The 23,814-nt window shown below is 40.7% G+C and overlaps 1 protein-coding gene across 1 annotated transcript in view; it reads left to right on the top strand.

Moving 5' to 3' along the window:
* The window catches only part of agrn (agrin), a 353,511-nt gene that overhangs the window by 186,578 nt on the left and 143,119 nt on the right, over positions 1–23,814 (top strand). Inside the window, 1 exon segment of the mRNA XM_042491203.1 lies at positions 10,988–11,203. Within this exon segment, the coding sequence (XP_042347137.1) occupies positions 10,988–11,203 (216 nt within the window).

The following is a 23,814-nucleotide window of genomic DNA, read 5'->3' on the forward strand; positions in this document are numbered from 1 at the left end:
TCTCTCTGCTGTTGTTGTTTACAGTCCTGTAACTTCTCCCTCCATCACTACGTGTCGCAGTGTTTTTCAGCTCAGCTGCTTGTTCCACCAGTAGAGACAAGCTTTGGTGGTGTGTGCTTATAATAGAAAGAGGAGGGCCTGTACTGTATTTATGACAGTATTGAAAAACATAGCTTTGGGATTTCTAAATACCCTGGTATACTGTAATACTATGACACCGCCTAAGCCTAGTTCCCACCGTTGATTGCTTTTGCTGTGACATTCTCGAGATGTCTTTCTCCCTTCCTTCCTTCCTGTTTTCTTCCGCTGCTCTTGTCCCTGCCTGATAGAGACAAACAACCGAGTGTTTTTCCTCATATACCCTTCATGTATTTTTCTCCCATAACAAGCGTGATTAGGCAGATGTTCGAAGCTGTCAAGAGCTGTCATATTTCCGGCCTGATTTATGAAGACACAGCACCTGCTGTATTCTGAGACCCAAACGATAGCGTGAAGGGTGGAAGAGAGTGTTTCGTTCCAAGAGACGTGGCTACTGGTAATTTGAGTATGTGGATGGTGATGGATGTTGAGGTATTGCAACACCCATATTTGCTGCATGAAAGGACAAGTAGTTAGGTGTTGGTTTACTGCACTGCAGATTTTGAAGTGAGCCATGACTAATCGTAACCCTTATGGAGACCCTTTATTGATCCAGCACTTGGTGTAGGAGACACGTCCTCCAGGCTAAATTAACAGGGGTCAACAGATTACCAATAAATCACAGTGTGCATAACCCATTATGAGCACAATATATGAGGGTAGAATCGCAGGCTGATCACGCTTCCACATCATACACAGCTCTGGGGGCTGGTTTTGAAATGTATTTTAAAAACCTCTCAATCTAATTGCTTTGGCAGTCGCTGTGTTCTCACACGGCCACACAAAGTGAACAAAAAGGATCTGCTCCAGGGTTTGGAGTAACTTCTCACACTCAAGTAGGTGTGAAAAATGCATTTGCTGTATGTTTTGAATGCCAAAAAAAATAAAATGTAGAAGTGGTGTCAATGCATACAAAGTCGATGGCAGAAGGCAAATGATGAGAGACCACTTTGCTCTAAGGAAAGTAAGTTGATGTGAAGACATTCATCCACTTTAGTAAGACATTTTACCTGATAAGTCAAAAGTTAATAGGTTTCAAACTGTTTTTTCCCGTCTTGATCACTGACACAAACATTTGGATTACATAGTGAAGAGCTGATATACAAAAATTACACAATCTTAAACCTTGTTTCTTGGATATCTATCTGTTAAGAAGTCAAAAATGATCAAAGATCAGAATCTTCCAAATGAAACAACAAAATAAATCAATTGTCCCTGTTTGTTTGTAGAGGTTTTTTTTTTTATCTGATGCCTCAATTGGCGTGTCGATAAAAGTTATCTTTCCTTGTCAAAACTATTACAAAAATACTGATGAGAAATAGAAGTATCACTCTTATGATGCTGTGGTTGTACTTTGACGGGTTTAGGCCCCAAAACAACTTGTTTAGCTTGTCAAGGTTAGGAAGCTCCTATCAATTGGAAACAGAAAATAAACAGCAGTCCTCTGTGTTAGTCCGCTGGTTTATTGACCCATCCTACCACCCTGACCTCCTCCCTACATGGACTTAAAGGATAACTTTGGTCATTTTCAACCAGAACCATATTTTAATGTGTTTTGATACTAATGAAGACAACCATTTTTCAAACTGATCCAGTATTGAGCAAGTGCACTGCAGCCTGCAGCAGCAAAACAGGCTGCAATGTAACCATTTGGGGCATTTGTGCACTATTTTAAGTCCATTAAAAGTGCTTGCTTTTCTCACTACCAAGCTCAGATTATTATTCTGAGTGTCGGAAAGTACCCCACAGAGAGAAACCTTTTTGTTAAAGAGTAAGATCATTTTTATTCAACCAGAAACAACTCCAAAATGGCCTTCGGCATACCCACCAGACTCCATTTAAATAAAGAGTCATTTTAGAGCCAGCATGTTTTCACATCTAAATGTGTAAAATAAATTGTTATTCAGACCAAACCTGAGTTGCTGATTGTTGGAAAAGTGTAAAGATGAACCAAGACAGTTTCTGTAAGTTTTGTTTTGTTTCTGTCAACTTTAAATTAAACTCAGGAGAATGATATTTTCTGTTGGGTTTGGCAACAGCAATTTCGGGGCTGTTTCTGGTTAAACAAAAATAATCTTACTCTTACAGATCTATGTCTGCAGGCATATTTTCCATAAAAGTGTCAATTATAATTATTTAAACCTGTGAGTGGACTTTTAGTGGACGTAAGTTGTTGTGCTCAGTTGCTCATTAATATTACATTGCAGCCTGTTTGCATTGCAGATTCTCTCTCAATACCAATTTAAAAATTTGTTGACTCCATTAGTCACTTACACACAAAAACATGGGGAAATAGGGGCCAGCTTAAAAAATACCAGTCACCCTTTAAACATATGTTGTTTGGGGGGCACTTGATGCTATTGTTCTCTTTGGGGAGGACTGTCTCTAACCACACTGTAACAGTAATAACTATTTCACCTTCATTTCTTGTGTGTAGGTGTAAAACTGCTGGCGCACTTACAAAGAAACTGAACTCGCCCAAAACAAATTAAGCAAACCTGCAGAGAACATATTTGTGTATGCTCACTGTAGCTTTTGCATGTTTTTTTTTCTTTATTTACACTTAATGCCAGAGGGACTTCATTAAAATAAAAAAAAATATCCATAGCCAAGGGAGACTCGAAATAGCAACGACAAAATCTCAGCATCAGTAGTGGCTGAGGTGACTGAGCAACAAAGTCTGCAGGGAAAATATAAAGATCTAAAAGCTGATGGATGAGGCTTAAAGAAGCAGATCTCCTCTAACAAGCTGAGCCGCCTTATATTTAAATTATGACCTATTGATTTTGATACAGCAGTGTAAATAAGGGCAATGAACATAACGAACCATGCTGTTTTTGAAGCCGGTTGTGTACACACGCACAGTGGGTGTACACTTGAAGCGTTCTTTTTCATTTTTCGCACATAAGAACCGGGAGGAAATTGTTTCTGCATCAATTATTTTGCCACAGTCTTCAGAGAATTTGCAGCTGGTGGGGATTTCTTTGATTTGCAGGATTGTGTGAGGCACATGTGTGGAAACTGGGAGAGATTCGAGCTGTTTTCCCTCTGCCTCTCAAATTTTGCCTTAACCTCCCCTCACCTTTTTCTCGCTCTCTCATACAGTACTTCTTCTAATAAAAGGTCTTCCCACTCCTCCCCTCCCTCCCACTTTGACTCTGCCTTGTCTCCAACTTCATCTCCCAGTCTGTGGAAAGCTGCTGCGTGGTAAACAAGTTCATCCTACGTGTTAGCCAGGTCAGGGCCGAGGCGCTCAGCAGGATGAGCGTATGTGTTACATTCAGGAAGCAGGAGGAGAGGGAAATTGATTGCCCCCTTTATGTGGGGGAATGAGAAAATACTGTACCAGCCTCCACACACACACACACACACACACAACGACGCACTCACTCAAAAAACCCTCCATCTTCAAGCAGGGAACCGCGGCTAAAGGCACCAAGGAAAATAAACGCTCTTTGCAGTTTGTTTTTCGTCAATTTGTTCATTCTGCCGTTGCCCTGATAAGAACAGCGCGGCTGAAAAAGCAGGACAAGAGAAAAGTTGTTTCCCTCGAAAAATCCTTTTGAAAGCGTCTCCATTCTTTCCTGCCTTCTTTTGATTTAACCGGTTTAAAGAAGCGATTTTCTCATATTGAGCCAGTAAGGTGGGCCGTTCTTTTGTGAGCAGATGTTTTCTTTATTTCACGCTGGGCGTTGTATGATTGCAGCGAGATCAATAATTGACTGCATTGGTCCCCTGAGGACTACTAACCGAGATCGATTGGAGCCTTGTAGGGTTGCTTTTTGCCTTCAGATACTTTACCAGGTATAACTGCTGCCCACTGTTGCGTTTCTTTCTTAATTCATTTTTTTTGTGCCATGGCATTGTACATGACTTCTGGACTCTTTGCTGTAAATAATCATATCGACGAGCGAGGAAGAGAACTTCTGTGCAACTGTTAATCAATACTGCTCCGATATATTGCTGCTCTCCACACCTACACACCTATAGCCTCAGTGCTGCACACGCCACAGTTAGAGAATTAGATTTTCAAAATGAGATTCTCACCCTGCAGCATTTAGCGCGGGGAAAAGTGATGGAGAGAACCGCACATTCATAGCAAATAAAAACGTAACCTTAATTTCAAAGACAAACGGGAGCAGGAGATTCATATAGAAGTTGTGTGTGTACATATATAAACCACCTGTGTGCATGACAGAAAGTTTCCACTCCCAGCCTGATGAGGCAAGCTGCTCTGCACCGATTGCATCACCGGCTGTTGCCATAGCAACCTGTCCCCTCACCGCGAAGGTCTCCTGGCACGACTACATTGATAGAGAGTCTAAAGCCCTCTTATAGAGAGGAGGAGAGAGAGACAGAGAGAGGAGAGGGCTGCTAAAAGCCGGCCGGGCCGAGGAGCACATCTGTATTACTTAGCGTCAGCTGAAAAGAAAGGCTCCCTTTATTAGGAAGTAAGTGGGAGACGTCCCTCAGGAGTGCTAGAGCGTAATGAATTTAGACTCATTCAACATTAATGCCATGTCGCTTCGACGCCACCGAGCTGTATCTCTCTCCATCAACTTCCTGTTTCCCGACTCCCTGACAGTCGGTAGGTCATTAGTCAATGTTGAAGCCACCGATTGCTGATTTAATCTCATCACGCCACAATTGGCTTCACCTGAGCGGGTTATTCAACGCCATTTGTGCATCACCGCCCTGGCCGTCCCAGCGATTCAGCCGCTATTCTTGTCACCCATGTAAAGTTCAGCACTGTTAATTATTCATGCGCACCTTTCCTTCCATCGCTTTCTCTTCCTTGTCTCCATTTCCCGTCCCAGCTGTGAAATAATTCAAAAACGTGACAGGTACCCCCCCTCCCTCCTGCAGAGAGTAGTGCTCCTTCCTTAAAGTAGCCATTTTGAGTTTGTCAAGGCGATTCTGTCAAGCCTTATTGGGTCTGAACGCGCTCATGCTCGCCACGACAGTCCATTTCTCCCTCTTTCACTTTGTTTGAGGTGAATGCAACAAGGCAGCAAAACAATGAAACTGATAGAGCATTTCAGCACAAACACAGGCTGTGGGGACATTTTCTTCACAGAGCAGAGGCAATCTCAGAGTAATGGAACCACTGGTTTTGGGGGGCATATTTATTGAATCTGTGTCTGTCTGAATCTATGTTGAAAAGCAAGCAACTAGCACAAAATGTTGCGCAGATAATACATAACGAACTGTGTGTCTTTCATCCACCATGCATGGACTCAAATACTATTTGCAGGGTTGAATTTGAAAGCACAGGGCCCCAGCGTGCTAAATGTGTCGAGTCCACATGGTCAGAAAAGAAATTTTGCACAATGACACGTGCTTTGATCCACCAAAGAAATGTGTCTTAGTCCCATACTGAATCCTGAAGCGTCAGAACTGGCAATAGATGCAGTGGAAAATTGCCACCAGAGAACTATGCCAGATTTTCTTTCAACTCGTAAACCATGACATTTTTCCACCGTGCCTTTAATCACAACAGTGTGATCCCTTTCCTTTCATAACCCACTGACGCATTGAGAGCATCCTTAAGGCTCCGACACCATGTCATATTTAATGGATGAGCCGTCCAAGCACGGGATCGAGTGTTACCTGTACAAGACGTTTGCCTTGACAAGCGCAAACTGGACATGCTGTCTTTTCTCCCCAATGGGATTTTCTTCCTCAGCCCCCAAATAGGAAAAAAAAAAAAAAAAAACAGCATGGAAGTGAAGCTTTAAACGCTGCTGGGCTGCAGGGAGATTACCTTACACACACTGACATGGACTGGCAAGCATGCTCACACACACATATACACACACTTACTCAAAAAGACATTTGCACAAAGAGTCGCCAAGCTTTCAGTCATGCTGTTTTTCTAAACAGATCTGAGGTATCTCTAGCACTTTTAAAAGATGCAACCAGGAATATACTGTAAGTGCAAGATTTTACAACACTAGGATATGAATTTCCTGTCGGTGTAGGCCTGTTTCTACTGTTGAACTAGATCAAGAAAACCAAACTGTTAAATGTAGTAAATATAGCAGGAGATAATGCACAGCAGCTATTACTAGTGTGCACAGGGGAAGAACAGAGCGGTGCAGCCAACCACTCCATATTAAGAAAGGCATTTATTTTTTATAATGTTCCCTGTCATCAGCTCAGCTCAGCTGGAAGCTACTTTCTTGCTTGGACACACCAGCTGACTTTGTTGGACACACACACACAAACACACACACACACACACACGCACGCACAGAGTCCACATTTAAAATCTGCACTACTTTCGCTACTCAAGTGAGGGGAAAGAATTTTCAAAGGTCATGCCTATTATCCCACTGCCACAGCATACTTGTTCTCATTAAAAGCACATCTGTTATCCAGACACATCTGTATGGACGTTTAGTATTCCAGGCTTAGATGGGGGGGAGAGCTTTTATTTTGATATCTTATGTTAGCCTATATATATATATATATATGCTCAGGATTAAGAATATAGTTATCCAGTGGCACTGTAATGGCTTGGACTCTTCTAAGATATTTACATAAGAATTCAGACAGCTATCAAAATAATACAAATTTAAAGTTGAATTTGTCTCAGTGCCGTAGTTTTTCTTTAACCCTTTAAAACCCTTATTTCTTTCCAAAACATGCAGATTGCAGTTAGCAACTTGAGAATAAATGACTGAAAAATGAGCAAAAAAAATCGTTATGAAGTATATGAATGTTACCTAAAAGTTAGTGAAAAAAGAAACAATTAAGTAAATGACCTGAAAAAGTTCTATAATTCTAATAATAACATTTTTTTTTACTGAAAAAAATTATAAACATAAATACGATAATAACAAATATGTTTGGGGACATTTTTAGTAAAAATAATAATAATTTTCCCAGTCTGCTATTTTCCTGCAATTTTTGGAACACTTCTTGCCAAGTTGCTCATGGACTTTTTACCATATTTTCAATAGACCAAATTGCCTAGGGTACTTGTGAAGGCGTGTGAATGCAGCACAAAGAAGTGATGTCGATCCAGATCTCAAGCAGTTAAATTGTTTTTAAGGGACATTTTTAAGGGACAATTAGCACTTAGGTAATCAATGTATTCCACTAAATGTTAATCCCCATATTAAATCCCTGCTCTTTACTGGTTCATAGGGATTGTTAAAAATGTAGGTTTTAAGACTCCTAGAGGCTAACCATCAACCATGGGGGTGAAGCACCCCCCCCCGAGAAGCACTGTGACAACAGTTACAGGACATGTGACAACCTGAGACCTTGAAAACCCCTGGCTGTGAACATTTAATCAATGGCTGTAAAACTAAGATAAACATTCTGTGGGAATTACAGTCATCAAAACTTGAACCATCAGGTCTTACATACACTCAGCCACCCAAGGCCAAAGGTTTTCTTCTAGCAATTTGGGGGGGAACTCCAGTTTTGAGCTTCAAACACTAATTTCCTGCATTTTTTATGTGCCAATTTGTGCTTTTTTGCATCAGTTCGAATCAAATCAACGAGTCTATTTTTTAACATGCAATTATGAATCAAATCTAGTCTAAACCTGAAAGAAGGCAATAAGCAACTAATAAAAAATTGCCCAAAAATTTGCAAGAAATTAGAACAAAAGTTACATGTTACAAGTTACAATTAACCTACCTGAAAATAAGCAAAAAACAAACAAAAAACAAAACATTAACAAGTAAATGTTTCAAGAAAATTACCTGAAAATAAGGAAAATAATAATACTAATGATGATAATAATAATAATAATAATAATAATACAAAATAGCCTTAAGAAAGTGCTAAAATAATCTTATATCTATTTATAAGAATTCTAAATCTAGATTTTGGACATTTTTGGGACTCTAGTTGTTTTTTCTATAATATCTAACAATATTTACAGGTAATTTTTTGTCACATTTTACTAATTTTTAGCATTATGCAGGATGTTTCTTGAAAGTTGCTCTTTATGTTTTTTTTTCCCCCATGTTTTCAAAAGAAAATCAAACCAATTTTCTCAGGATTAGGAGGTTTAAATGCTTGTGTCTGAATGCAGCACAAGAAAACTGAGAGTGATCTAGGCATTAAAGCGTTAATTAATCATTAATCATCAGATATCTGTGTGTGTAACAAAGACAAAAAGCAATAATCTCCAGAGGTACCTCTACATGTGTAAATTCTTGTCCGTATATTTCAGGGCAATAATTGGACACATAACACCAGAGTTGTGAATGCTACCCGTGGGAAAAGCTTCTGCATTGGCGACCTTAAGATAACATTTGATCACATTTGTTGTTTTTGTAAAGTATTGCCTATCTGTCTTCAGGATATGTCCACAGGATCCTCGCTGTTTTTATTATTGTGTCTGCGCTCCTCCAGATCACCTGTCTATCAAACTGGGTCAGGGCCAGTTCTAATTTTTTTTTGTTGACAAAGTTTTTGTTGCTGTTGTACTTTTGTTTTGGTAGATAATGCCGTTCACATTGACTGCCGAGGGTTTCTTCCCATTCTTGAGAAATCAGATGTGTCATCTGTATCTCTTCTCGGGTACCAGGAGGATTTCTCCCAGGAAAGAGCTCCGAGTACATAAGTATGCAGTTTGTACACTCGGTTCAGGGCCTTCACTTGATACCTTCCTTTTGACAGAGCCCTCAGCTCTGGTGTCAGCCTTTTGTCAGTCAGTTGTGCTCCAGGCGAGAGGGAGATTTTTTCTTATAGGAAAACATCGCAGAAGAGATCTGCTTACAAACCACCGCTGGCATGCGTGATTTTTCTCTCTCCGGGTGGTGTGTTCGCTGTCAGTGTTTAAGATCTGTAATATTGTGAGTAAATTTCATGACAACATTATTATTATTATTCACTTTGTAACTATGAATGTCACCTTGCATATTGCTAAGGAGCACAGGTGATGTATTTAAACCACAGACAGAACGCTGTTTGGTCACCCACAGCCTGTGTCTCCTGTGTGGTTTTTTCCTGTCATCCTATCAGACACCCTCCCTCTCTCTTGTACACATCTGACACAGTTCGATTGAATTTCACCTCTTGTCACTCTGCGCGCATGGCTTCGCCTCTGAGCCACACGCTGACACTTGCATGCACAAACACACACACACACACACACACACACACACACACACACACACACACAGCGCGAGGCGAGAAGTGATGCCGGAGCAGTGGGCCAGTCATGACACAGCCTTCATGCAAGCACCTGGCTGCGTGTGTGTGTGAGACACCTAATGCCTACACCTCTCAGACACACACACACGCGCTGTCAGGAATACAGATGCATTCCACACACACACACACACACACACACACACACACACACACACTTCTTTTTCCCCTGGTACAAAAGAGAGTGAGCTCAGGTAGCTGTCAGGCGCTCTCCCACAGGGAACAGTGGGCAAGTCAAAAACAGCCTCCTCGCCTGTCACTCCGTGTGCACACGCACACGTGCGCACACACACACACACACACACACACACATTTACACACTGTGCTTCAGTGTGAGGGGCAAGACAGAATGAGATGGCTTGGGCAGATGCTGGACCAGTTGTCCATGCTGCACATGGGACACAGAGGTTTATGTATGTGTGTGTGCGTGCGTGTGTGTGTCTAACACACTGTCCGTCTGTCTGTCCAGCACCGCAAAAGCCACCCTGCCAGCGAATCCAAGCGGACATGCCGCCTTGCATTTAGTCTTGGCCTGGGAGCCACTGATAAGAAATAGCTGTGAGTGAGCACGTGTGTGTGAGTGTGTGACATGTATATCCTCAGCAGTGACACTGGCCGTTCACCCCCTCCAAACAAGAGGACTTTTTTAAAAAGTGGATTTTTATGTGCTTTCGTCCATTGATTTCCAATCAGGTTGGCTACCTGTGAGAGCTCGCCATCTCTTTTAACCCCCCCGTTCTCACAGTGCTGAGGCAAGGACATCACACCAGCTGGCTGCCCAACAGCCCTAAAAGTGGGCACAGAGCCACAGCAGCTGTAGCTGCCACAACACGGGTGAATTACTCTCTAAGTTGATGTTATGTACACACAACACGAGCACATACGCACACAGGTACTCCCTGCTTGCTGTGTGCGTTCAGCAGCCTCTGACAGAATTTGAGGTTTGCTGTTTTCTCACCTGATCAAAGCCGTGGAGTCAGTGGGAAGCATAGGATCAAAGTCCAAAGAGTTGCTTTTGCTTGACTTGTGTAGCCTTGAAGTGTTTGGCTAACCTTGGTGTGTCTTCATGTTGCTGTCCCTGCGTGTTTTCCTGGACGGTGCATCATTGATGTTTCAAAGACCACAGCGTCTTCAGAGGATGGGGAAAAAAAACTGTCCACAAGACTGTGAATCAGCCTGATGTATGTTATTTGATTTTTTATGTTGATGCTGACTTTTTAAAAGTTTTTGACATTGAAGATTTTCCTAATTCCACGATAGTCTCAGCACGCCCAACAACACACTGTGCTTGCTCTGCATGGGTGGACAGATTCTCCCGGAATGAATTGAGAGCATCTGTTTGCTTTACGGCGGGATCACATTTAATCCCTGATGCATTTGTGCTGCTGAACTGTGTGGAGTTCTGCACAAAGACCCCAATGGCTGATGCATATTGAGATGAATCTGTTCCAACATGCCTGTCTGGTGTTAAAATGAAAACTTTCTTTGCACTCAACTCATGAAAACTTGTCTGAGAGGAAGTGAACGCTGCATCGTGCAAATTTGTGGTCAGACAGCTTTGCGTTTCTGTGACTGACCTTGAAATTGTTGATAGAGAGCAATATGCCCATATGATGAAATGTTCCTGTATCAATCCTAACACCTCCACCTTTTTTTTCTCCCTGTCTGGCAGGCTGCAGAGGGATGCTGTGTGGCTTTGGCGCTGTATGCGAGCGTGACCAGACTGACCCGGGCAAGGCTCAGTGTGTTTGCAAGAGAGTGGACTGTCCGTCCTTGGTGGCGCCTGTTTGCGGCTCCGATTCGTCCACCTACTCTAACGAGTGCGAGCTAGAGAAAGCCCAGTGCAACACACAGAGACGCATCAAGGTTCTGCGCAAGGGGCCCTGCTGTAAGTAACACCACCTGTTTAATAACCAACCAATCAGTCTGAGAGCCACAGGCATGAGATTTCCATTTAACAACTCATTTGATCTCATTTTCACACGGAAACAAGAGATAATTCCATCTGCTTTAACTCTTTGAAACCTAAGCAAATTGTCCTTATTTCTGTCAAAATCATGCAAAGAAGGCAATGAGAAAAAAAAATGTACTCAAAAATTAGGAACAAATAGAAGAAATGAAAAAGAGTAAATGAATTTAAAAAAAAAATTCTATGACATAATTTTAATCCTAATTATCATGATGTAATAATGGACATTAGAAGTACGGTTTTTCCTTAGCTTTTATATTTTTCCCTCGGAATTTTTCCTTAGCTTTTCTAAAAATTATTTTCTAATTTCTTGCAGTTTCTGGAACATTTCTTACCAAGTTGCTAATTTGTGTGTTTTTTCTTGAAAGAAATTGCGTTAGCTTGTTCAGAGTTCAAGTGAAAGATGTCTTAAAGCAGCAAAAGTGTTGTCGCTCCAGGTTTCATAGAGTTAAGTGCAAGGCAACTAATCAGGGTTATTGCGCTAATGAAGCTCCACTAATGTGGCATGAACATATTGCATTTCTTTTTACTTCTCCACAATAAAAGCATCCTGCTGCTGGTGCACCAGTGGGAAGCTTTTTACATGAGGCAAAACCAGCAGGAAGGTATACAGTTTGTATCAGGAGTGACTTCACACAGATCCAGTCTGCCTGAAAGAGACTCAGTAAAGTAAGGCTGGTATGTGAAAGCACAAACAGGAACACAGGAGTGAAGCTAACTCCAAACCACCGAAATTCAAGGCGAAGCTGCAGACGTACTGAGCTGCACAAAGAGAGACTGTTGAAGACAGAGCTTTCTCTAGTCTCCAGCATAGACACGCAGGAGTTAAACTGCTGAGAGGACGGCTAAGCAGAGTGTCACAGGTTGGCCCTGACAGGCCATACAACGCAGGAACACAGCAGCGCTGCTTTCCCCTGCTGTGAGGTGGTAGTGGAAATACAGGTGATAATAGTAGGGTACAATATCAGATTTTCACTACATGATTTTTATGGCCAAAAGAGTTCTAATAACAATTTTATCACGACATCCATAAAAATTAGAAAATAGATAGATAATTCCCTCAGTCAGATTCATATTTAACCTGTCTATTGTGCATTTTGTTTCTTTTTTGGCAAATTAATTAAACTTAAAATGTGAGCGGCAGGAAATAAAAACAGTCTTTAACCATGACCGAACAAAATTGCACAAAAAGAGAAATTACAGTTAATAGCAAAAAGGGCCACCAGAAGCTGGTGGGTGAGGGAGATAAAGTAAGAATGGAAACAAAGGGAAAGGATTGAAAAGTTTCTGTGTATCTCTTTTTGTGTATTATTAAGATTATATTATTTGATTTCAAATTTTACGATTATTTTAAACACCAGTATAACATAACCCTTAGATCATGGCATCACTTCTTTTTAATATTTTATGTATGAATTTAAGACTTCATTAGCTCTTAAGATGGAAAGAAAAATAAGTTGATTTAAAGCTTGATAGTTAAGGTGGCATTTAGTGGCATATAGTGGTGGGGATTGCACATTGCAACCAGCTGAATTTCATTGTTTACCGGGAGATGAATTATCTGCAGAGGTCTCTTCCTCTCCAAAACAAACAAACCAGGTGAATAAAACTGATAAAAACACAGAATAAAGCAGTTTCACGTTACAAATCAGTGTTTCTCACCCTTAAAGATCCAGACGTTCAGGAGGTTTTTACTGGAAGCAGAAATATCCACGAGGTCTCTTACTCTTCATTACAAATGCACCAGGTGATTTAGTAAAAACCCTGAGTAAAGCAGTTTTATGTAAAAAAAAAAAAAAATCAGTGTTTTTGTTGTGTTCTCACCAAAAAGTGGCTGCAAAACATGGTGGCCAGTTATTATTGAATAACAGTACTGGAAGTTATTAAAAACAGTACAACTCTTATTTTCAGCTGATTGTACACTAAAGAAAACACACTTATTATATTAGATTTGATTTCTGCCAGTATATTTCCAAAATCCTACACACTGGACATATGAATAATTTATATGCTTAGTTAAAATGTGCATTTTTACACTTGAAGACAATAAAGTTTGGGCAGATTTGACTGTTCATCAGCAGCTCTTTATTTATGTCATCACCACACTCCAAAAAACAGATCAATAACAGCCTTTGAAGACGTCTGTGTAGTTTCTGAATTGTTACCGTTAGAATATACAGAGTTTGATCATTTTGAGGGATCAAATTGGTGCCTTTGATCCAGAAGAGATCAATCTCAGAAAGTTCACTGAATCTACAGTATTCCAGAAAGCAATCTGACCTGAGACTGACTCTATCCATTAAACCGCTGTGAGTTGAATTTCAAAGCTGCGGAGTGTAGGTGAATAAAGTGCTCAGAGCATGGGGAGTGTTGGTGTTTGAAATAATAGACATGTTTTGATCTTTGGGATAGAAAACTAGCATGGCTCCTTCATCAAACCCAAAGCCGCACATCACAGTGACACCAAATTGCTTGTTATTGTCAAGTAAATGGATTTCTATTACACCCTGTCCCAGTATAACAGGCTTTGCTTCCCTATCTTTATCCCCCAATATTAAAACACGTCCCCATTATGTCCAATCTATTGTCTTTCCAATATGGCTACGCTCCCAGTGCTTAAGTGCCACCTGCACCCTCACAACAAAAAAGTGTGCCGCTGACTGCTCCCACTGGTAGCCATCCAGTGTGTGTTTTATCCCTTAGCCCCTGGTGGGTGCCTATACTCCTGCTGTACCTCTCATTGCTCCTCTTTAGCAAAGCCCATCAAGATCCAGGGCTCTGAGGGGAGCAGCGGCTTCCTGCCAGGGCTGCAACATTGCAGCAGCCTCAATAATAACTACAGTGTTTTGTCAGCGTCGTGCCTGCCCGCCAGAGTAGGCCCACTGCTAATTCCAGGGGTCTGATTACAGTGCCAGCTTGGACCTGGCACTAATAACAATCTTGGTGACTGCTCAGCACTGGCAGAGAGGAAATGAAGAGATATAAAGGACAGAGAGAAGACATGAGTGAACAGGGAGTACAGGGGAGACGCATCTGAAAAGGGAGGGAGGGAATAATGCTGTAAGAGGAATGAGATATGAAACATTTAGTGAACGAGGGGGATGCAGCGAGCGAGTGAATGATTGAGTGTGAACAGAATACAGGAGAGGACATGCAGAGAGAGAAAGTAGTGCTGAAATGACGGTTCATGGAGGCTTAAGGCCATCAGAAGCACCATAATTACCAGTTGCAACAACAGCAGGCAGCCAGTGGGAAAAAAATGAAACATAATAATGATACTAATGATAGTATTGCTGATAATAACCACATGCTCAGCAGCAGGACAGAGACTTTCTCTTTTATAACGTCACATCTGGAACAAGGAGTCAAAAGCTGTTTTTGGGGGTGTTTTCTTTCTTCAGCCCTCTATCGCCGGCATTTGAAATAGCCAGATATAATTGATGCTAATGGAAAGGCAATTTTAATGTCAGCTTTTTTCATGTTTCCATTGAATCCGACCGCTTTTCAAAGAACACAGAGCTCTTTGTGAGTAAAATTTGGAGACAAGTGTGTATTTAATTTCATGTTTTTCCTGTTATAGCATTTTTTAAGGTGCAGTGCAGGGGTCAGCAACCTTTACTATCAAAAGAGACATTTTTAACAAAAGAAAAAGAAATCTGTGTGGACCTTTAAAATGTATCTGAACCTTATAATGAAGGTAGCACAGCCTATTAAGTCTAAATTAGCCTTTCAAAATTACTGATACTCTAAATGAGTGTTTGTTAATAGAACCAATAGACCAAGAAGTGGCTCCTTTGCAGCACGCTATTTATGATTCTTGGTGGTGAAAGCAAACAAGTCTCACCGTTAAATTCTCTATTTTCTTCTGAAGGCTTTTCCTTTTTTTTCAGATTTGAGACCCGTAGTTAGCCTAGCTAGCTTGCTAAAGCCAAGGCGCCAGACTGAGTAGAAGTTAACGTCACCTACTAGAATAATACTTGAGTAAAAGTGTTAAAGTATCTGATATTTACTGTACTTGAGTATCAAAATGTATTCTATTATATTGAATTAATCTAAGTACTGAAAGTAAAAGTACAAGTAAATTATGTTAATAAAAACAAAGCATGCGGTAAGAATCTTGAGAATTAACATGTACACTTTCAAAATGGAGCGTACATTACATTTGAGGAAAAGCCTTTTTGCTATTGAGTAAACTGATGACATATTTTAGGGATATTTCATGTTATATTTAATTCATAACAATGACAGTAAAGAGCAACACATAAACTGTGCAGTTAACCCAATTTCCTACTGCAGGACGGTTATGTTAGATTAGCAGTTATGGTGAATTTTGAGCAGACTGTTTCCTGTGAATATTGCATCAGATATGAGTTTTCCTAAAATTGGTTAAAACTAATACTACACTTAACTACACACAAAACTACTACACAAAATATCTATATAACTACAATCATACATTCTTTAAAGGCTACTGTTTTGAGAAATTCCTGCTGCTTGGCCATCTTTTGTAATACAGGACGAGGCTGTTTGGCAGACAGTGAAGGCTCTGTGAATATAGCTTGTGTTCAGGTCCTCACTGTCACACTGACCAATGGTGCAACTTCATCACTCACTCACCCACTCACTCACTCACCCACTCACTCACTCACCCACTCACTCACCCACTCACTCACTCACTCACTCACTCACTCACCCACTTCAGGACAGAGTTTTTTGCATTTATAGGGCTGGCCTCGCATGCTGCGTTCCAGCCAAAAAAACATACTAATTTCCATGTCATTTTTGTCAAAGCCACAGGGAGTCCTTAGAAAAGGACTAAAGAGCCACATGTGGCTCCAGAGCTACAGGTTGCCTACCCCTGGTCCAGTGTGTAGGATATAGCCAAGGGAATTTTATTTATACAGCACATTTTAGCGATTCAAAGTGCTTTACATAAAACATCAAAAGCATTAAGACAAAGTGCAAAAAAGAAACACATTACAGAAGGATATTTAAGTACAATTAAAAATTCCTTTAAAGAGCCAGAGAAGAGAAAAACAAGACAGGTATGAAATAGTAGAATAAAAGTGACAGTGCCGAGCAAAACATGAATAAATATTTGATATAATAAAAGGCGGAGGCAGACAGAAAAGTCTTCAGCCTTGATTCAAAAGAACTTAGAGTTGCAGCAGACCTGCGGTTTTATGGGAGTTTGTCTCCAGCTGAGTTGGAAGTCTTTTTATCCTCGATACGTTCCTAAGGTGATGGCAGGCTGACTTTTAAAATGTGTCTTAATGCGGCTTTTGAAATTCAGGGGGAAATTTAGTGGGATATATGGTTAAAAAAGGAATATAATATTCATAACTGTGTTGTCATCAGTGTGTAATCACTTGAAACATCAAATTGCTTTTTTCCTTACCTTAAGAGGAGCCGTTTGTATTAGGGGTCGACTGATATTGTATTTCTAGGGCCGATATGATACCAATTGTTAGTACTTTTACAATAAAAATGAAAATATCTCTATCAAAATTCAGAATTAGTAATCTAACAAACTCCAACACAAAACTACGTTTAAATGCATTTATCAAATGTTTAATCAAAACTGAAACGCTCAACATCATACACAGCAAGTTTCCTGCAACTTCAGTGAAAATTTAAACAAAAAATGAATAAAAAAAAAAGCTCCCTGAAGTTTTACAAAGTAAAAGTTCCACCCATACTGAGACTTTCTCTGAATGTGTAGTAGACTCCTTTACCTGGTGTTGGTTGAATGTAATATGCACACTGTTTCATTAATTAATTTTGTTGACGATTAAAATAAAACGCTGATACAGATAATCGGCAGAATAACAAATATCAGCCCTGATAATCAGCCAGACCGATCATCTGTCGACCCCTTGTTTATATTTAGTTTTTATATTTATCATCTGCATTCACACATTCGCAGTAAAAGTCTAAATAGTTTACATTCCAGTGTGGGCCAGTGGTAGAAACCACCATGACATGATGTAGGCACATTGATTTTTTATTTATATATTTTTTTCTTTGGGAAAGCCTCAGATCTTTTCTTTGATTACCTTTGGGTGAAAATGGTAACTGCTGTGAAAAGGGTGGTAAATGTGATTCACACTTTGCTGTGGCAGAGTACACTTAGCTAGTTTTAGAACTGTGTTCACGGAGGTGAAAGACAGTCTTTTTATTGGTGGATCTGCCCGGAGCTCACAGACTCAACCTCGACTCCATGTATTGAATAAGCTGCCACGAAGTGATGCTGATGGTGGCTGTAAAGATAAACCATGCAGGATTTTTTCCAAAAACATAAACAATATAGGCAATAACATAAAAGAAGTCTCACTCATTGACCTACTAGAAGTGTTTGTTGGCGTATTTATCTGTATAGACTCTGCCGTCTCCCTGAAATTTCTTATTTTCTTCTTATTTTGCTATTTTCTGAATGTTTTTGGTCTGCAACCTTTGGGCAGTGGTGTGTAGCCCACAGTCAGTAACAGTGTGCAGGTGAAGTCGGGACAAAAAAAGAGGCAGCTGCCAAGTGACAGACCGTAAGCATCCAAGAGAAAGCCGTGAGAGTTGTGGACATAGTGCCAGGAAAAATGCAATTTTGACAAAATGCCAAGCGGACAAATCTTGTTCCAAAACAAAAGTGAATCTGGGGTTGGCTTTTTTACGGATAGTTTTGCTGGTAAGCACTAAAGGACAAGATGGGGATGAAGAGTGATGCAAATTTGAGCTTTTTTCTGTTGGACAGGTAGCAGTTAGCTTAGTTAGCTTGTTAAAGAATTTCCATTATAACAAACATGACACTTCTACAATAGTACAGTAGCTTGCAGTGTACATACAAGTATGCATGCGCCAATGTGTCAATGTGTGATTCTTACTTTGTCTTACTTTTAGCTATTTTATTTTGTAGTACTTGTTCTGTTTTTATAACTAGTAACTTAGTAAGTTGTGCCCTCTATAACATGCTGTTGGGGAGTTTCGGTTTGTTGTTTGGAAGTACATTATTTTACCACAATTTCTGATTCTGACCAGCAGTGTAGTTTGGAGGTTCTAAGTTTTAATGTTCCTGCATAGTGTATTTCTAGTCTAAACTGCAGGCCACTGGTACATTTATTAAATGGAAATCAAAATATTATATATTTCTTGCATTATATGTTGCAATGAACCCAGTGCAGGCATTCACGGTCGAGTGTGTGCCAACCACTTAGCTTGCAGCCATCTGTAGCTATATTTACCTTTGCTCACATTGTAACATCCTTGTTGAAAGCCCCCACACATAGTTAAATCACTTTTGTCAATAGACAGTATTCTGAAGTACAGCCGACCAAAGAATAGAAGAAATATTGCAGGTTGAAAGGTTCATCCAAGTTGTAAGCTTTGCTTTAAGATTCATCAGAAGGTGCTTGCGTGGCGGGTTGAGGGATATTTGCGTTCGTTCTTTGAATGTTCATACAGGAACTGTAGGTAAAGGTGAAGATACCAAAGTGCAGGATAGGAATATGTTCACGTAAGCCCGTGTGTGTGTGTTTGTGTGTGTGGAAGAGCGAGAGGGTGTAGGGAGGTCAGGGTAAGCCGAGTGACAGGTTCTCATTCTTTTTCTGCCTCCAATAAATTCAGCCGGTACAGAGGGTCTGGACAGGTCACTCTGGCTGAGATTATGGAGTTGTCAGGGCTGATGGAGGAAGAGAGAGGCGACGATGGGATGGAGGGAGAGTGGGAGACAGTGCGAGAGGAGAGGGAGCTGAGAGAATGAGAGAGCTTTTAACTTTAAGAATAGTGTGGGCGGTTGGATTGGTGCTTTTGTGCGGAGCCTCGTTTGACTCATTCGATTTGAATGGTGGGTTTTCATTGGGGTAAGTGAATTGGCTACCGTTCTGAGAAGCCGTCATGTCCAATTCAAATCAACTCGGGAGTCTTATCTGGCACTCAGGAGTGCAGCCACAAAAGAAGTTTTTTTTTTCTCACAGATTATCCCCCTTTTTAAAGCGACTGGAGTTATATGGAGCATGTTGTTAGCGCTAAATACAAGTCTGAAGCTTTGGGTATGTTTTTTGCAAACAGGAGGGAAGCATCAACCAGCAGCAGGTCTCTGACAAGTGCAGGATGCTGACACTGCTACATTTCCTAATGTGAGCATTTTGGTGCTTACTTTAAGCAAGACTGTGGAACTCTGAAAAGACAAAATAACACATTCTTGCTCTTACAAAGGAAAAGTTTAAATTCTCGCACAGTAAATGACACCCTCGCTCACTTCAACACACTTGGGGGTTTGACTTGTTACGGGGCAGCATTTCTCTCTCTGATACAACCGGTAGCTTATGATGACTTATGTTCAGCCAAACTTAGATCATCATTGCTGGGTAACTGATTATTTTGGTTGACTTTATGGCCCTTCTCCACATGAGCTTCCGCTACATGTGGTACGAAGTGACTCCATGAAAGGGTTGGATGGACCTGCACTCAGGTATTGTCAGAATATTGAAACTCATCTTGATGTGGTCCATAAAAAAAAAGATTGACTGATTTACTCGGTGTAGGCGTGATTGTCGTTACAAATGATCTCATCCTCCAGACCTCCTACCAACATCACACAGCTAGCCAGCTGAAAGTGTAGAAAAGTCAAGAGGACTCGAACTATTTTTGGTGCGGTTTGGTCCGAAGCCTCGGAACCAAAGAAGTATGGAATGATTGACGTCTTATTTTTACTATCTTGCTTACTTAAGCTACTATTTCTACTAACAAGGTTAATCCAGAGGTCTGGTGAAGGACTGTTAGAAACTTGGACTTTGGCAAAAGAAACATGGAGAAGTTGTCCCAGCACAGCTCAATATAATACATTTTTAACACAACACTTACATTTTTTGCTTTGTTGACTTTGCTCCTCCAGACTTATTCCAGAGGTTTTTGATCCATGTCTGCCACTGAGGTTTTTGTTTTTTTCCTGATTTCATTGATAGGAACCACGGCTGTGCGATATAATGAAATATATTGTCTCATGATAACAAAAACGTCTTTTGTTTCATATCATGCTATAATGTTTTTTTTTTTGTTTCTGTAATCTACTTTGCATGTAATAACACTTTGCATCAATAATCAGTATTATAGCCAATCAATATTATGTAATATAGACTGGGGATATCAATGCCCAAATCAACCCAGCTTCAGGAAACTGTGAAAAAACTAAAATGACAATATTTCAAATTTGATTGAGGCAAATGTCTGAGAATTTTTGATGCTTTATATTATGCACGTAAGACCTTAAATGACATATTGAGAAAGTTTTGGGTGATTTGGGTTCTTAGAGGCTTTAACAGTTTTTGACTAACATAATAGGTGAGCTCACCTGCTGTTGCAACTGCAAATAAAGTGCTGTGTTTATAGCCTAGACTTTGTCAGACATTGCAATGTTGCTATGGTCCCCGCCCCCCCCACTGACAGATGCCCATATATTCCCACTCCCTTGACTGCACCGTTCAGATCAGCTCAGTTTGACATAACAGTGTAAAAATCCCCTCTAACCACATCCATTTAGCACCACACTCATAATGTTGAACTGGCTATTACAACATTTAAGTGCCAAGGTAACGGTGTAAGTCCTCTCCTGAGGGCAGGACAGAACGACCCACATGTCGTTGAGGCGAGGGCACTTAGTTGCCCCCAGTGCTCCGCTCTAATATTCACATAACCTAGCCCTTAATGGTTCAGACCAACTCCGCGCCAGCTTCCTCATTATCTCCCTTTTGTTCTAGATGGATGATTTAGGATGGGCGGGGTTACATCTCTCGTGGTCAAGCGGGCAGGCGGTGTGCAGATAGTAGCCTCTGATATTATCGAAATTAAAAGGAGAGGCTGCCTTTAAATTGGCCCAGCAGGAGTCCCTGACAACACAAGAGGAGAAAAGCGGTCAGTTAAGAAAAGAAAGAACTCGGAGGCAGAGAGACACAGAAACAGCCAGCAGAGCACTTTCTGCTTCAGAGAGACAAGAGACACGCGCACGCGCGTGTGTGTGCGTATCAGTGCGTGTGCGGGCATGCACACGCCACAATCGGCTGGGGAACGTGCACCATGTTGGCTCTCCTAATATTGAACTTGGAGCAGAGTGGTAAATACACTCCCTCTCCCAGAGAGAGCCACAGAAGTGCTGCAGAACTCATCTTGTGTGGCCACTCTAGTGGAACATGGACTTTTCTTTCTTTCTTTTTTTTTTTTTTAGTTTTTTCTTTTTCTCAGTGAAGAAGTGCAACAAGTATTGCAACAAAAAAGTGGAGTGTGCGGCGAGGTGACTAAGTTCGAGAGAGTGATCAATGGGGATTGATTTTGTGTGTGTGTGTGTGTGTATGTGTGTTTGTGTGCGTGCATGTGTGTGTGCTCTTGAGATTTGGCCACAAGCACGGCCGGCTGCCTCCCACTCTATCAGTCCACACTCACTCTCTCTCTCTCTCTCTCTCTCTCTCTCTCTCTCTCTCTCTCTGTGCTTTAGAGAGGGCTTTATCTCTCCAGCCCCGACACACTCTTGTGTCCTCGCGGTGAAAGGAGAAAGGCATCAGTACTCCACACCTGCTGCTCTGTCTGCTCTAACATACTGCAGGCAGTCAGACCCAATACTGGGAGGACAAGAACCTCTCCATCTTAAACATAAAGTATGTGCTGCAGCTTAAAGTGTACAGATAGAAGTCAAAACCTTTTAGAGATTTGATGCAGTTGCATTCATTTTCTCTATTTATTGCCTGAAAGGCTCAGACCTATCTCATATACAGCCATCTCATATTTACAAATATGCTTCGTAGCTACTATGATACAAGCTAGAATACATTTTCTATAAACTTAATGAGGGAATATTGTGTGTAGAACTGAGAGGATATAGTGGCATAAATTGTATAAAATACATTTGTTTACTTTAGTGACTAATCTTGAGAAAATAAGAATCGTTGGGTTTTTGTTACCTTATCCACTTAGGAAGTGGGACTTTGTCCATGACATAGCCATGTTGCACCACAATGTTTCTACAGTAGTTCAGAACGAATAAACATTAGCATCTCCTCTGCTACAGGAAATTCATTTTTGACAGCGTTTTCTTTAACGTGAAACTGCTTTATTCAGTGTTTTACGGTTTTAAATCACCTGGTCCATTTGTTTAAGAAAGAGACCTCTGTGGATAATTCAGCTCCCAGTAAAAACCTCCTAAACATCTGGATCAGAAAAAGTGAGCAAACATTAGCAGGTGCTGGGCGAGCATCCCACCTGCGACCTACAACACAGCATCAGAAAAACAAATATTTTTTAACGTAAAACTGCTTTATTCAGCGTTTTTTACCTGGTCCATGTTATTTTGGAGAGGAACAGATCGCTGCGGATATTTTGGCTCCTATTTGTAGTTGCTGGACTTCAATATGCCCAACAGCATCAGAGAAACACTGATTTGTAACGTGAAACTGCTTCATTTGTTGTTTTTAAAGGTTTTGTTTGGAGAGCAAGAGACCTCTGCGGATAATTCAGCTCCCAGTATAAACCTCAATGACAAAGAACACTAAAGCAATTCTAACTGGGAGAAGTTTCAGCTGGTTGCAATCTGCAATTCTTACCACTAGATGGCACTAAATCCCCTTAATGTTTACACACTGCACCTTAAATCACATCTGCAAAATGTTTACTGTGTTTGTTTTGGGGTTTTTTTCTGCACGATCCTGGCAGCTGAAGCCTAATTACAATTTTTATGGTTATGTTTTGAAAACTCAAAGCACCTGGTTAACATTTGGAAAGAATAGGACTGTGAAAGCCCCGTCTCTGGTGTCAAAGTAAAATGAAATCCTGGCAACAATAACAACAATTTCCTCCTAAATGTATTTGCCAGGGCACTTCAGTCCTTTTTAGTGAATCCTCTGTTTGGATATAGATGCAGATATACAGAATTTAATGATACCGTATATCCTTGTGTTGTGTCTCTTGCATGTATAAAGTACAGAACACATTGTACTGTACTGCTGTATTCAATGTGCTATTTGCAACTGTTCGATTTAGATAGTGGCATATTATAGAAAAACCTGAATAAATACATATAAATTTTGATAATTGATTAACAATTTTACAGTATGTGAGGGCTCACCAAATGTTGTGATGAGTAAAGGAATCATGCGCCATCCTTTTCACACTCACAGGATTTCTGCCCAATATAACACCTATGGTAGATTGTGGAGTAGCATGTTAGGCAGCTCCCTGCTCTGCCGTCATAAACACACCAAATCAGCTTTGGAAGAGAAGTGTTATTCCTCCAGTCGACTTTCACACGCTTAAGCTGTTTCCTCGTGGAAAGTTTCCCTTTCACACATGTAGCTCAACAACAGGAGATTCTCTGTATCAGAAGTGCTCTCACCTTCTAAAAATACTCTGTTTGGTGATGGTAAGGGTTGGCACCTGGGGAAAGGGTGCAGGAGACAGGACATGACGTAGATTACACTGCGGTGTCTTGGCCAGTTTGTAATTTGGCCATAAACAATTGAATAATTTGCTTAACCTTTAATTTGTCAAACTATTTC

The sequence above is a fragment of the Plectropomus leopardus genome, chromosome 8, assembly GCF_008729295.1.
Source record: "Plectropomus leopardus isolate mb chromosome 8, YSFRI_Pleo_2.0, whole genome shotgun sequence".
Lineage (NCBI taxonomy): Eukaryota > Metazoa > Chordata > Actinopteri > Perciformes > Serranidae > Plectropomus > Plectropomus leopardus.